At 35.9% G+C, this 15,811-nt stretch overlaps 1 protein-coding gene across 2 annotated transcripts in view; it reads right to left on the bottom strand.

Annotated features, from left to right (window-relative positions):
* Positions 1 to 780: 780 nt before the first annotated feature.
* Positions 781 to 15,811, bottom strand: part of LOC142349386 (uncharacterized) — a 44,244-nt gene continuing 29,213 nt past the window's right edge. Inside the window, exons 2-3 of one of the 2 annotated variants that reach the window (XM_075400903.1) lie at positions 4,015 to 4,247; positions 781 to 1,298 (exon numbers count right to left, since the gene is read on the bottom strand). In XM_075400903.1, the coding sequence (XP_075257018.1) occupies positions 1,253 to 1,298; positions 4,015 to 4,202 (234 nt within the window). In that variant the 5' untranslated portion in view covers positions 4,203 to 4,247 and the 3' untranslated portion in view covers positions 781 to 1,252. The remainder of the gene's footprint in view (positions 1,299 to 4,014; positions 4,248 to 15,811) is intronic. The other variant, XM_075400901.1, reaches the window with a different exon arrangement.

The following is a 15,811-nucleotide window of genomic DNA, read 5'->3' as shown; positions in this document are numbered from 1 at the left end:
ATTTTGAAAATTGCAACCAAACCTAATGAACTTAAAATGGTTTCGGATAACATTTTCAAAGTAATGATTCTATCTCACAGCTGTTCTTTTGATAACTTGTAAATATTAATTCTGATATTATATCTGAACTACGCATGTACATTATAAGGATCTTTTCCGCTAGCGCAACCTCCCCCGATTAGTTTGGCACCCCATTTATACATTTTTAAACGTACTGATAAAGATAAGTAAGATTATACATAAAGATATGAACAATACGCATTTATTAAAAGCTAGCACAGCTATAGTTTGATAGTATTACGTGTTTCACCAAAAATTGGTTGCATATAACGTAAACATCAATAAAACTTTCTGTATTACATCATGTTTGGTGTTATCAGCTACAAAAAGGGCTCGATTTTTTAAAAATTTTTAAGGAAGCTATTCTAAAAGTACTTCCAATCTACCTAGACACTCTTGTTTCAATGAAATGCAAATATCGGTCTTACAATACGCGAAAACTTATATGGGGGTGGGGTTCTAAATTATCTATATAGGGCTGGGGGCGCTGCCAGAAAAGATAACATTATAAATATCTCACTCAACTGCTGTAAGCGAAACAGCTAACACAACATTAATAACTGCGGCTGGTTATAAATTTGTCGCACGATGTCATTTCGAAGTTTAGTCTTGATATTAACCAATATTGGTGACAAGGGTGACAAGAATTGAATGATAGTCAATCTGCTGCTCTTCAGTATTTTCGGCACTCTAATGACTAAAAAATCGAGGGAAGAAAAGTAATAGAAAAGCATTAGTTTTAGCTGGAAGACAAAATCCTTTATATTAAACAAATATGAATATAGAAATTTATAACAATAAATACTCACTCACTGACTACAAATGTTATAGAAGATTATTTTTGTCTTTTCTGAATGTTTTAAGGCCCTTGTCATTTTGGACCCGCATTGACTTATAATTTAACCAAATATTTTGGGTAAATATGTTTGTTCGTTCTTAGCTCGTTGTTTCATTGGTTGGGATGGTTAGGTTAGGGTCCTTTTATGTTTAAATAGCAGGGTCCTTATGAGTAGAAAAGATAGATATATTTTTCAAAAGTTGTGGTTTAAGTCTTATTGACCATCCTGGAGTTATCCCTCTTCTTCGAGTAGTTGTTGTTGTTTTGCTTTTGCAACGTTTATTTTGTTGTCATACGCAGTGTGTACAAATCCCAAAATGGCAACGAGAACGAGGAAGAATGTGAACAAAGTCATCAAGGCGCCTCTGAATACTTTCCAGTTCCTGCAGCAGAAAAAGACCTAAATAGTATTCCAACGTTGTGAAATGGGGTTGTCATTCCCTGACCTGAGAGTCATAATATTTCAGTACTGAATCATGAAAATTTTATTATAGAGTTCTGTTCATAGCGCTTATTAACCATTTCATGGTAAAATTCAGAGTGCAATTCTGAACTTATAATGAACATAATGAACTTCAAATTTAAATTATAATTATCATGGACATTATAAATTTTTTGTCTGTTTTTGAACTGATCAGACTTAAAAAAATTGCCACCACCTGGGACTTGGAAACAAACTCGCTAGGCACGCCTTTTTTTGGGGGGGATAATTTTTGTTGGGTAGAATTTAAAAAATCCCCTCCATTACCTCTCCCCCCCCCCTTTTACATCAGTTTGGGCGCTAATCCGGGGGGGGGGGGGTAATTTCGACGGGTGAAATTGAAAGATTAGTTGCCAAAATCATGGTTGACTAAGAGAGACCAAGGTAATAACGATAGTACTGCGATTCAAATTCATAGTTCGCTTTGTTATACATTCCAATGCCAACGCTATCACCATAAGTAAACTTTTTTTAAAACCTAAATTGGAGTGTTAGAAGGTTGAGAGAGAACAACCTACTGTAAATTGTGCATAAGGTAGCTTGACATAGCTTGACAAGACGCTCTACTTGTTCATAACGTATACTTGACTAAAGAAAAGAAGCCTTGAGGAACAAGAAAGAACGTAAGAACGGGTTATAAGAGATGCCCAAGTACGAGAGCTTAAGACCAGTTGGTGTAATTGGGTAGCACACTAGGCTTGCAAGTAAGAAACGCTGGTTCGAATCCAGTACTGGTCCCTTTTCACAGCAGTTGCACCTGAATAAATCCCCTAACAGGGAGAATTGGAAGACTCAATGCAAATCCAAGAACAAGCACCAAGCACAAGCTCATCATACAAAATTCTTAGTAGTCATACTAGGTCATATATGATTCCTAGTAATCATACTAGGTCATATATGATTTGTATGGAATCCTGGTAGTCATACAAGGATCATTTATGATTTCCCAGAAATCATATAGGTATCCTACAAAAAGATCAAAGCCTAAAAATTGTATAATGTTCATTTTCTATCGAAGTTGAAAAATTTTCTTGGAAATCATACAAGGTCGTATATGACACATAAAACATTGACTGGTGCCACAATTTCACGTATAATGTAGTCAGAAGACATATTAATTTTTTTCCGCATTTGCAATCCACATTTGGTTCTTCGTGTGCGCTGAAAAACTAACTTTGCAATTGGTACATATTCACAAAACGAATTTGAGGTTATATGCAACTTTTTTTTAAAATGTTTCCTATAAACGAGCATTTATATGTATAAACTTGCGTCTGAGAAAATCAAAACTTTATTTATGTATTTTGACTTACTATTTTATTTAGTGCCCAACTTTGCAACCCAGGTTGAGGTGCCATCCGGAAGTGACCTTTGATCAGACCAAGTCCAACGCGCACGGTGTGTTCCCAGACCAAAATTACAGGGTCTGGGATTTGGTTCCAGCGCACAATAGTATGATCAGAGGTCACTTCGGTCTGGGGATGGTATGATCAGAGGTCACTTCAGTCTGGGGATGGTATGATCAGAGGTCACTTCGGTCTGGGGATGGTATGATCAGAGGTCACTTCGGTCTGGGGATGGTATGATCAGAGGTCACTTCAGTCTGGGGATGGTATGATCAGAGGTCACTTCGGTCTGGGGATGGTATGATCAGAGGTCACTTCGGTCTGGGGATGGTATGATCAGAGGTCACTTTGGTCTGGGGAGGGTATGATCAGAAGTCACTTCAGGATGGGAATGGTCTGATCAGAGGCGGATTCAAGCGCACATTAGTCTGATCAGAGACCATTTCGAGCGGATTTTTTTTTTGATTTTTTGTTTTTTTTACAGAGAGATGTCGGCTCTGTCATGAGGCAACAAAAAGCAGCATTCTGATCACAGACACATCTAGAGTCTGATGTTTTTGATCAGAACCAAAGGGGTCCAACTGATTGAACGTGTCAGTCCCCTTACAAGGAAACTTTGTTTAACTGTAGAATACGACGTTTTATATGGAAAACTGTCTAAATTTATCCATTGAGTTGGAAATATGCACTAATGTATACTAAATAATTTTTTACTCAGCAGTTGGGTTATCTTTTCTTTAGCAATAATACTTTTAGAATGGTCTTTTTTAGATGAATATAATAATGCAAACATCATTTTGTATGAAATGAAAATATTATAACAAAATTCGTGCTGTGAGGTGATTTCGAGCGCACAATAGTCTGATCAGGAGTAACTTTTGAGCGCACAATAGGCTGATCAGAAGTGATTTTGAGCGCACAATCGTCTGGACAATGGTCTGGGTTTGAACTGGGCCATGGTCTGATTATGGTCTGATCAGAGGTCCTTTCCGTCTGGGAAGGTCTGATCAGAGACAGTTTCGAGCGCACTTAGAGCGCACACGGTGTTTCGAGCGCACTTTAGTCTGATCAGAGGATACTTTGGTCTGGGAGGGTCTGATCAGAGGTAACTTTCGTCTGGCACGGTCTGATCAGGGGTCACTTCCGGATGGCACCTCAACCTGGGAAATGATATTGTACGTTAGATTTTTCTGGAGGATCACAAATTGATGCCAGGAATCGCAAATTTTCTGGGTCACTGGTTGAGTAATCGTTTTTTTTAAAAACGGCAAATAAACTAGATATCTAACCTGTTTTTGACCTTAAGTTCCAAACTGTGGATGTTAAGAACTCCATCGTGGTATTCTACCATTGCCACGTCATCGTAGAGATCATTTTTGGCTCGAATGTTCTGGGGGATTATCAAATCCTCAAAACTATCTTCAAGGGGTTCGTCTACTTCCTGGTCTTCGAGTTTCGTTGGTTTATTGCGACCCATGGTTCAATACCAAAACTAACACCACCGAGACTGGATTACTTTCTTCTAAAAAGACAAGGGAAAATTTTGCGTTAACTTAAAGTATTTCATATCCACTCGGCATCTGCCTTTGTTTCGACCCTCTGTTAATGCCCAGTATTAACTTTTTCATTAAATGCCCCGTGGTGTAAAATGCCCCGGTTTTTGTTGATTCTGAATCACTTTGTAATGTGATAAGGTTTTTGAAAGTCATGTAAAAAGGGAAATGAGTGGTAACTTTTGATGTTATAAAAAGAAACAAGTAAATCAAATAATTGAAACTTGAATTAATTGGAACAAAAGAGACAGAGGCAGCGCCAATATGATCACGACGTTGCCTATCATTCCTTCTTTGTGGTATCATGTCTCTATTTGTTCCCATTATTGTAAGTTTCAATTGTTTGGTTTTCTTGTTTGGATTCATGACATCAAAAGTTACCACTCATTTCCCTTTTTAAATGACTTTCAAAAATCCTATAACATTACAAAGTGATTCAGAATCAACAAAAACAGGTCACTTTACACAAAATAATGGAGAAGTTAATTCTGGGCATTAACACCCTCCATGAAATAGAGATTGAGAACTTTTTATGACAGGTTAATGTTGGCTAAAGTCAGTTTTGGCCAGTCTATATAACTTGCGGAGCGATTCAAAATTGGTATCATTAAAAGGCTATTGAAAAATTGAACCAATTGTTGAACGCATTGTTTTGTCTTTGAAAAATATTCAGTCCTTTTTGGAGTAAAATAAACGTTGGCCATGTTTTGTCGTTCACAAAATCAAATTTCAAAATAAAAATTAAATATCAATGCACGTCTTATGCGTTTAGCTTCATTGATTTCTCTGAACGCTCTCATCTTCTATGAACAAATTTAAACCTTTGAGCAATCGTCGTTACTTTCTTGATTCTTAAGTTTTGATCCTCCCATCTCATTTGTTGTAGAAGGAACAAAAAAGACCTGTAACAAACTGTCCTCTCTCATTGGGTTGCAAATTTCATTAATTTGTACATGTACCTGAAAAATTGCGTGAGCGTAATAATTCCGGAGTTCCCGGGAGGAGGTTTCACCCCTATTTCACCCCTAATTAGCGGGGATTAGGGTGTAATCCATTTTCCACTCTTATTTACCGGGGAAAAGAGTGTAAGAGTGGAATTTGAAGAAATTACACTGTTATTACACTCTTTTGTACACTCTTTTTACACTCTTAGAAAGAGTGTAATTAAGGGTGGAATGATAAAAGATTACACCCTTTTTTCCACCCTTATGAAAAGAATCAATTATTTTTACACTCTTATTTTTACACTCTAGAAAGAGTGTAATTAAGGGTGGAATAATAAAAGATTACACCTTTTTTTCCACCCTTATGAAAAGAATCAATTATTTCTACACTCTTATTTTTACACTCTAGAAAGAGTGTAATTAAGGGTGGAATGATAAAAGAGTACACCCTTTTTTCCAACCTTATGAAAAGAATCAATTACTTTTACACTTTTACACCCTTTTTATTTCTAGAGTGTAATTTAAAGTTGGTGATAAAATTAAAAGTTCGGACTGTCCGAACTAATTTGGACAAGTTTTTACCTAGTTCCAAAAAAAGTATCTGAATTTTTTCTATCACCGAACATTGTTTTGGTGACCAAATCGTCAATTTTAGTCCAATTGTGCTCATTTTTGGTTTGCAGGCTTCAATTTAGACATAATTGAGGATGAAAAAAAAATGAACTGAGCAAACCATTTTGAACACGTTTTCAATTACTTCCAAAAAAAGTATCCGCGCTCGATGAGGCTCAACTTTTTCGATCACCGAACATTGTTTTGAACACGAAATCGTCAATTTTAGTCCAATTGTGCTCATTTTTGGTGGGTATGCTCCACTTTAGCCACAATTGGTGATAAAATTAAAAATTCGGACTGACCGAACTAATTTGGACAAGTTTTTACCTAGTTCCAAAAAAAGTATCTGAATTTTTTCTATCACCGAACATTGTTTTGGTGACCAAATCGTCAATTTTAGTCCAATTGTGCTCATTTTTGGTTTGCAGGCTCCAATTTAGACATAATTGAGGATGAAAAAAAAATGGACTGAGCAAACCATTTTGAACACGTTTTCAATTACTTCCAAAAAAAGTATCCGCGCTCGATGAGGCTTAACTTTTTCGATCACCGAACATTGTTTTGGACACGAAATCGTCAATTTTAGTCCAATTGTGCTCATTTTTGTTGGGTATGCTCCACTTTAGCCACAATTGGTGATAAAATTAAAAGTTTGGACTGACCGAACTAATTTGGACAAGTTTTTGCCTAGTTCCAAAAAAAGTATCTGAATTTTTTCTATCACCGAACATTGTTTTGGTGACCAAATCGTCAATTTTAGTCCAATTGTGCTCATTTTTGGTGTTCAGGCTACAATTTAGACATAATTGAGGATGAAATAAAAAAATGGACGGAGCAAACCATTTTGGACACGTTTTCAATTACTTCAAAAAAGTATCAGCGCTCGATGAGGCTTAACTTTTTCGATCACCGAACATTGTTTTTGGACACGAAATCGTCAATTTTAGTCCAATTGTGCTCATTTTTGGTGGGTATGCTCCACTTTAGCCACAATTGGTGATAAAATTAAAAGTTTGGACTGACCGAACTAATTTGGACAAGTTTTTACCTAGTTCCAAAAAAAGTATCTGAATTTTTTCTATCACCGAACATTGTTTTGGTGACCAAATCGTCAATTTTAGACCAATTGTGCTCATTTTTGGTGTTCAGGCTACAATTTAGACATAATTGAGGATGAAATAAAAAAATGGACTGAGCAAACCATTTTGGACACGTTTTCAATTACTTCAAAAAAAGTATCAGCGCTCGATGAGGCTTAACTTTTTCGATCACCGAACATTGTTTTGGACATGAAATCGTCAATTTTAGTCCAATTGTGCTGATTTTGGAGGGGATGCTCCACTTCAGCCACAATTGGTGATAAAATTAAAAATTCGGACTGACCGAACTAATTTGGACAAGTTTTTACCTAGTTCCAAAAAAAGTATCTGAATTTTTTCTATCACCGAACATTGTTTTGGTGACCAAATCGTCAATTTTAGTCCAATTGTGCTCATTTTTGGTGTTCAGGCTACAATTTAGACATAATTGAGGATGAAATAAAAAAATGGACGGAGCAAACCATTTTGGACACGTTTTCAATTACTTCAAAAAAAGTATCAGCGCTCGATGAGGCTTAACTTTTTCGATCACCGAACATTGTTTTGGACATGAAATCGTCAATTTTAGTCCAATTGTGCTGATTTTGGAGGGGATGCTCCACTTCAGCCACAATTGGTGATAAAATCAAAATTCGGACTGACCGAACTAATTTGGACAAGTTTTTACCTAGTTCCGAAAAAAGTATCTGAATTTTTTCTATCACCGAACATTGTTTTGGTGACCAAATCGTCAATTTTAGTCCAATTGTGCTCATTTTTGGTTTGCAGGCTCCAATTTAGACATAATTGAGGATGAAAAAAAAAATGGACTGAGCAAACCATTTTGAACACGTTTTCAATTACTTCCAAAAAAAGTATCCGCGCTCGATGAGGCTTAACTTTTTCGATCACCGAACATTGTTTTGGACACGAAATCGTCAATTTTAGTCCAATTGTGCTGATTTTGGAGGGGATGCTCCACTTCAGCCACAATTGGTGATAAAATTAAAAATTCGGACTGACCGAACTAATTTGGACAAGTTTTTACCTAGTTCCAAAAAAAGTATCTGAATTTTTTCTATCACCGAACATTGTTTTGGTGACCAAATCGTCAATTTTAGTCCAATTGTGCTCATTTTTGGTGTTCAGGCTACAATTTAGACATAATTGAGGATGAAATAAAAAAATGGACGGAGCAAACCATTTTGGACACGTTTTCAATTACTTCAAAAAAAGTATCAGCGCTCGATGAGGCTTAACTTTTTCGATCACCGAACATTGTTTTGGACATGAAATCGTCAATTTTAGTCCAATTGTGCTGATTTTGGAGGGGATGCTCCACTTCAGCCACAATTGGTGATAAAATTAAAAATTCGGACTGACCGAACTAATTTGGACAAGTTTTTACCTAGTTCCGAAAAAAGTATCTGAATTTTTTCTATCACCGAACATTGTTTTGGTGACCAAATCGTCAATTTTAGTCCAATTGTGCTCATTTTTGGTTTGCAGGGTCCAATTTAGACATAATTAAGGATGAAATAAAAAAATTGGACTGAGCAAACTATTTGGGACACGTTCTCAATTACTTCCAAAAAAGTATCCGCGCTCGATGAGGCTTAACTTTTTCGATAACCGAACATTGTTTTGGACACGAAATCGTCAATTTTTGTCCAATTGAGCTCATTTTTGGTAGGTATACTCCACTTTAGCCACAATTGGTGATAAAATTAAAAGTTTGGACTGACCGAACTAATTTGGACAAGTTTTTACCTAGTTCCAAAAAAAATCTGAATTTTTTCTATCACCGAACATTGTTTTGGTGGCCAAATCATCAATTTTAGTCCAATTGTGCTCATTTTTGGTGTACAGGCTAAAATAAAGACATAATTGAGGATGAAATAAAAAAAATGGACTGAGCAAACCGTTTTGGACAAGTTTTCAATTACTTCCAAAAAAGTATCCGCGCTCGATGAGGCTTAACTTTTTCGATCACCGAACATTGTTTCGGACACGAAATCGTCAATTTTAGTCCAATTGTGCTCATTTTTGGTGGGTATGCTCCACTTTAGCCACAATTGGTGATAAAATTAAAAGTTTGGACTGACCGAACTAATTTGGACAAGTTTTTGCCTAGTTCCAAAAACAGTATCTGAATTTTTTCTATCACCGAACATTGTTTTGGTGACCAAATCGTCAATTTTAGTCCAATTGTGCTCATTTTTGGTGTTCAGGCTACAATTTAGACATAATTGAGGATGAAATAAAAAAATGGACTTAGCAAACCATTTTGGACACGTTTTCAATTACTTCAAAAAAAAGTATCAGCGCTCGATGAGGCTTAACTTTTTCGATCACCGAACATTGTTTTGGACACGAAATCGTCAATTTTAGTCCAATTGTGCTGATTTTGTAGGGGATGCTCCACTTCAGCCACAATAGGTGGCAAACCAATTTAGACATAATTGAGGATGAAAAAAAATGGACTGAGCAAACCATTTTGAACACGTTTTCAATTACTTCCAAAAAAAGTATCCGCGCTCGATGAGGCTTAACTTTTTCGATCACCGAACATTGTTTTGGACACGAAATCGTCAATTTTAGTCCAATTGTGCTCATTTTTGGTGGGTATGCTCCACTTTAGCCACAATTGGTGATAAAATTAAAAGTTTGGACTGACCGAACTAATTTGGACAAGTTTTTGCCTAGTTCCAAAAAAAGTATCTGAATTTTTTCTATCACCGAACATTGTTTTGGTGACCAAATCGTCAATTTTAGTCCAATTGTGCTCATTTTTGGTGTTCAGGCTACAATTTAGACATAATTGAGGATGAAATAAAAAAATGGACTGAGCAAACCATTTTGGACACGTTTTCAATTACTTCAAAAAAAGTATCAGCGCTCGATGAGGCTTAACTTTTTCGATCACCGAACATTGTTTTGGACACCAAATCGTCAATTTTAGTCCAATTGTGCTGATTTTGGAGGGGATGCTCAACTTCAGCCACAATTGGTGATAAAATTAAAAATTCGGACTGACCGAACTAATTTGGACAAGTTTTTACCTAGTTCCAAAAAAAGTATCTGAATTTTTTCTATCACCGAACATTGTTTTGGTGACCAAATCGTCAATTTTAGTCCAATTGTGCTCATTTTTGGTTTGCAGGGTCCAATTTAGACATAATTAAGGATGAAATAAAAAAATTGGACTGAGCAAACTATTTTGGACACGTTCTCAATTACTTCCAAAAAAGTATCCGCGCTCGATGAGGCTTAACTTTTTCGATCACCGAACATTGTTTTGGACACGAAATCGTCAATTTTTGTCCAATTGTGCTCATTTTTGGTAGGTATACTCCACTTTAGCCACAATTGGTGATAAAATTAAAAGTTTGGACTGACCGAACTAATTTGGACAAGTTTTTACTTAGTTCCAAAAAAAAATCTGAATTTTTTCTATCACCGAACATTGTTTTGGTGGCCAAATCATCAATTTTAGTCCAATTGTGCTCATTTTTGGTGTACAGGCTAAAATATAGACATAATTGAGGATGAAATAAAAAAAATGGACTGAGCAAACCGTTTTGGACAAGTTTTCAATTACTTCCAAAAAAGTATCCGCGCTCGATGAGGCTTAACTTTTTCGATCACCGAACATTGTTTCGGACACGAAATCGTCAATTTTAGTCCAATTGTGCTCATTTTTGGTGGGTATGCTCCACTTTAGCCACAATTGGTGATAAAATTAAAAGTTTGGACTGACCGAACTAATTTGGACAAGTTTTTACCTAGTTCCAAAAAAGTATCTGAATTTTTTCTATCACCGAACATTGTTTTGGTGACCAAATCGTCAATTTTAGTCCAATTGTGCTCATTTTTGGTTTGCAGGGTCCAATTTAGACATAATTAAGGATGAAATAAAAAAAATGGACTGAGCAAACTATTTTGGACACGTTCTCAATTACTTCCAAAAAAGTATCCGCGCTCGATGAGGCTTAACTTTTTCGATCACCGAACATTGTTTTGGACACGAAATCGTCAATTTTTGTCCAATTGTGCTCATTTTTGGTGGGTATACTCCACTTTAGCCATAATTGGTGATAAAATTAAAAGTTCGGACTGACCGAACTAATTTGGACAAGTTTTTACCTAGTTCCAAAAAAAAATCTGATTTTTTTCTATCACTGAACGTTGTTTTGGTGACCAAATCATCAATTTTAGTCCAATTGTGCTCATTTTTGGTGTACAGGCTACAATATAGACTTAATTGAGGATGAAATAAAAAAAATGGACTGAGCAAACCGTTTTGGACAAGTTTTCAATTACTTCCAAAAAAGTATCCGCGCTCGATGAGGCTTAACTTTTACGATCACCGAACATTGTTTCGGACACGAAATCGTCAGGTTTAGTCCAATTGTGCTCATTTGTGGTGGGTATGCTCCACTTTAGCCACAATTGGAGATAAAATTAAAAGCTTGGACTGACCGAACTAATTTGGACAAGTTTTTACCTAGTTCCAAAAAAGTATCTAAATTTTTTCTATCACCGAACATTGTTTTGGTGACCAAATCATCAATTTTAGTCCAATTGTGCTCATTTTTGGTGTGCAGGCTACAATTTAGACATAATTGAGGTTGAAATAAAAAAAATGGACTGAGCAAACCATTTTGGACAAGTTTTCGATTACTTCCAAAAAAGTATCCGCGCTCGATGAGGCTTAACTTTTTCGATCACCGAACATTGTTTTGGACATGAAATCGTCAATTTTTGTCCAATTGTGCTCATTTTTGGTAGGTATACTCCACTTTAGCCACAATTGGTGATAAAATTAAAAGTTCGGACTGACCGAACTAATTTGGACAAGTTTTTACCTAGTTCCAAAAAAGTATCTGAGTTTTTTCTATCATCGAACATTGTTTTGGTGACCAAATCATCAATTTCAGTCCAATTGTGCTCATTTTTGGTGTGCAGGCTACAATTTAGACATAATTGAGGATGAAATAAAAAAAATGGACTGAGCAAACCATTTTGGACAAGTTTTCAATTACTTCCAAAAAAGTATCCGCGCTCGATGAGGCTTAACATTTTCGATCACCGAACATTGTTTTGGACACGAAATCGTCAATTTTAGTTCAATTGTGCTCATTTTTGGTGGGTATGCTCCACTTCAGCCAAAATTTAGAACGTTTGAAAATAGTAGTTAGCAATATCTCAATTTGTATACAAAATTTCAACGAACTCTCTAATTAGGTTAAGAAAATTTCAAACTTCTTGAAAAACGTTTGTTAATATCTTTTTGAAGAAGACAAGTTAAAAACACTTCATTGGCCCATTTTAATGCCCCAATAAAGTAGCTTTTGAATATGTGTAGTAGTAATTAGCAATAATTTGATTTGTATACAAAATTTCAAAAATGTTTCGGGGTAAATGAAGAAAATGTCAACCTTCTTGAAAAACGTTTGTTAATAACTTTTTGAAGAAGCCGAGTTACAAACTCTATATTGGCCCATTTTATTGCCGTGTTATTGCACTTTTTGAATATCTGTAGTAGTAGTTGGCTATATTTTGATTTTAATACAAAATTTCAAAAATGTCGCGAGGTAAATGAAGAAAATGTCAACCTTCTTGAAAAACGTTTGTTAATAACTTTTTGAAGAAGCCGAGTTAAAAACTCTACATTAGCCTATTTTATTTCCCTGATAGAGTAGCTTTTGAGTTTGTGTAGTAGTAGTTAGCAATCTTTCGATTTTTATACAAAATTTCGAAGATATCTCTGAGTAAATGAAGAAAATGTCAAATTTCTTTAAAAACGTTTCATCATAACTTTTTGACAAAGAAGAGTTAGAAAATCTATAATAGCCAATTTTGTTGCTGTGATATTGTACTTTTTGAAAATGTACGGACGTTTCTCCTATTTGTTTTATTTCTAACCGAAAAATCCAAAAAACTGTTGATTTAGGGGCAAAAAATAGCTATTTTTGTCGAACTTCGACTAAATTTTCCCAATTAAAAGCAAAAAACATACAAGTTTTTGGTATCATAGTAAACTAGAGTTTACGGTTCCAATGACAGTATAATTTGTTTTTTAAATAAATGCCAAACAAGAGAATGCGAGAGCAATATAGCGGCCGAAATCAGGGTCGATTTTTGCAAAAATTTCAAATTTTCAAAGTTGTTTAGTTTAATAACTCTTTTGTCACAAATCGATTTTACAAGTATGTTATATCATTTTTTTGCTCATATAATACTCTTTACGAATATATAAGGATCAAAAAGTTTCGATACAGTTACATGGCTCAATTTTTTGATTTCCCAAATGTTAATGAAAAAGAGCCAATTTCAGCCAGGATGGCAAAAATCGAGCTTTGATTTATTCAGTTTTTTTCACGTTTTAAACCTTAGATTGACGCCCCAGTTCATGCTGATTACAAAACATATTCATTTTTCAAATTTGGTTCAGTAGTTTTCGAGATATAAGCCTTTTTCAGTCGCATACCTCGGTCCCACCTAGCTGAACCACCTAGCTCCACCTCCATCCCCCCCCTCCGATCAACTTTCTTTTTTTTAATCGAATTTAACTTCCATAATGATCGCCCCCATCTATAGAGCTTCTCGAATATGTTACTTTTACTATTCCGTTGTTTACTTCATCTTCATAACTTCTTACACAGATGAGAAAGTGAAACTTTCGTTCACCGCGTCCAGCGGGTCACGTGACATGCTAATTCGGTGTGCTGTCCCGTCAAGTGACAGCAGAGAGAGGCTCAATGACTGCCTTCTACTTCCCCGAGGTAAGCATGTATGAAGATGAAGGTGAAATGAAATAGAATTTTCCGAAAGCTCACACAGACGGCAACGAAAGTAGAGAAAGTAGAATGAGAATGCGTTGCACGAATGAGTTGTAAGCGCCCGTATGCCTGCAGATCGAGTGCAGAGTGACTGCGTAGAGCGACTATGGAGTAGATTGGCAGTAGAGTGACTGCAGCAGAGAGCAGAGCAATAGCAGGGATGGCTGCAGAGTGACCGCAGGGTCCGCGCTGTTCGATATAACGGGTTTTAAAGCTAGTTTCGTCATTATATGACCGAATATTTCAGATTTATGATGTCGGAGCATTTCGATGATGATGATATTCTTGGCGAAGGCTTTTGTGTTAGTGAAATTGCGGTCCCAGGTGGAGAGGCGAAGAAGGCGAAGAAAGAGCATTGCTTGAAGATCAAAGCAGATCGAGAGGCAGATGAGTACAATCGATCGTTTTACAGGCCACCAAAACGGAAGATCGAGGAATTGCTGCCCTTGTCCTTCAAGTTTGTTGGGTTCGATGCCAATGGAATCCCAGTTGAAGAGGTGATGGGGCATGTTAAGCAATTGTTTTTTGGCGTTGAAAGCGTTGCACTTGGCAAACTTCGACCCAATCAGAAGAAAAACCCAGTGTACAATGGCTGGGTCAACTTTCTCGGTGTAGTTCATTGCAAGAAAGCAATTCGAGTCGTAGAAGAAGGAAAGTTTGGCAACATGAAGGTTGTGAAGATTGGGCGAACCAAGGAATTAGCTTGTGCGCCGATGAAATTGAAGATAAAGAAGCCTCCAAAGAGGCGAACACACCTTACATGTTGGGGGCAAAGATTACTGCCTAATTACAGGAAATTCGCCAATGATGATTTTATGATTCTGAAGTTTTGAATTGTTTTTCGATGTTTTGATTTGTTTGATGATTTTCATGCTTCAAACTTTGTATAGTTTGTTTATTTCATCAATTGCTTAGTTTACTTAATTTGATCAATTCGTGTCATTAATTGACTTTGTTTCGCTTTTTTTTCTCTTTCTCCTTTATGATGTATGCATTTATAAATTTATAATCATCCAACACATGGCTTTTTTTAGTTGCATGCAGGGGAAACCCTAGATTACCAACAAGCGACTAAAAATTAGCTGTGTTTTCAATCTCATTTTTTTCGCTTATTCTAAAAATTAGTTTAATTTTATCGGGTCAAGGAGTTGTCCAAATCAAACCACACTTGGTATGGAGTATCACCAGTGTATATAGAATCTAAAACAAAAAGAATTTCTGGCATAGCTTGCCTAGGAAAAAAGTTAGCTTTTCATACGGAAATTTGCGATTATTTCGAATAAATAATTTCAAAAATAGGTCTTTTTCGTCGGGTCAAGGAGTTGTTCAAATCGAACCAAACTCGGTATCGAGTATCCCATGGGTAACTAGATTGTAAAACAAAAAGAATTTTTACTATAGCTTGCGTAGAAAAAAAGTTAGTATTTCATACGGAAATTTGCGAATTTCGCAAATAACGAATTTTAAAAATAGGTCTTTTTCGTCGGGTCAAGGAGTTGTCCAAATCTAACCAAACTCGGTATCAAGTATCCCATGGGTAACTAGATTGTAAAACAAAAAGAATTTTTACTATAGCTTGCGTAGAAAAAAAGTTAGTATTTCTTACGGAAATTTGCGAATTTCGCAAATAACGAATTTTAAAAATAGGTCTTTTTCGTCGGGTCAAGGAGTTGTCCAAATCTAACCAAACTCGGTATCGAGTATCCCATGGGTAACTAGCTTGTAAAACAAAAAGAATTTTTGGCATAGCTTGCCTAGGAAAAAAGTTAGTTTTTCGTACGTTATTTTCCGATTAATTCGAATAATTAATTTTAAAAATAGGTCTTTTTCGTCGGGTCAAGGAGTTGTCCAAATCTAACCAAACTCGCTATCGAGTATCCCATGGGTAACTAGATTGTAAAACAAAAAGAATTTTTACTATAGCTTGCGTAGAAAAAAAGTTAGTATTTCATACGGAAATTTGCGAATTTCGCAAATAACGAATTTTAAAAATAGGTCTTTTTCGTCGGGTCAAGGAGTTGTCCAAATCTAACCAAACTCGGTATCGAGT

The sequence above is a fragment of the Convolutriloba macropyga genome, chromosome 11 (genome assembly GCF_964194025.1).
Source record: "Convolutriloba macropyga chromosome 11, txConMacr16.3, whole genome shotgun sequence".
Lineage (NCBI taxonomy): Eukaryota > Metazoa > Xenacoelomorpha > Acoela > Convolutidae > Convolutriloba > Convolutriloba macropyga.
This window is presented reverse-complemented; position numbering and strand designations above follow the sequence as displayed.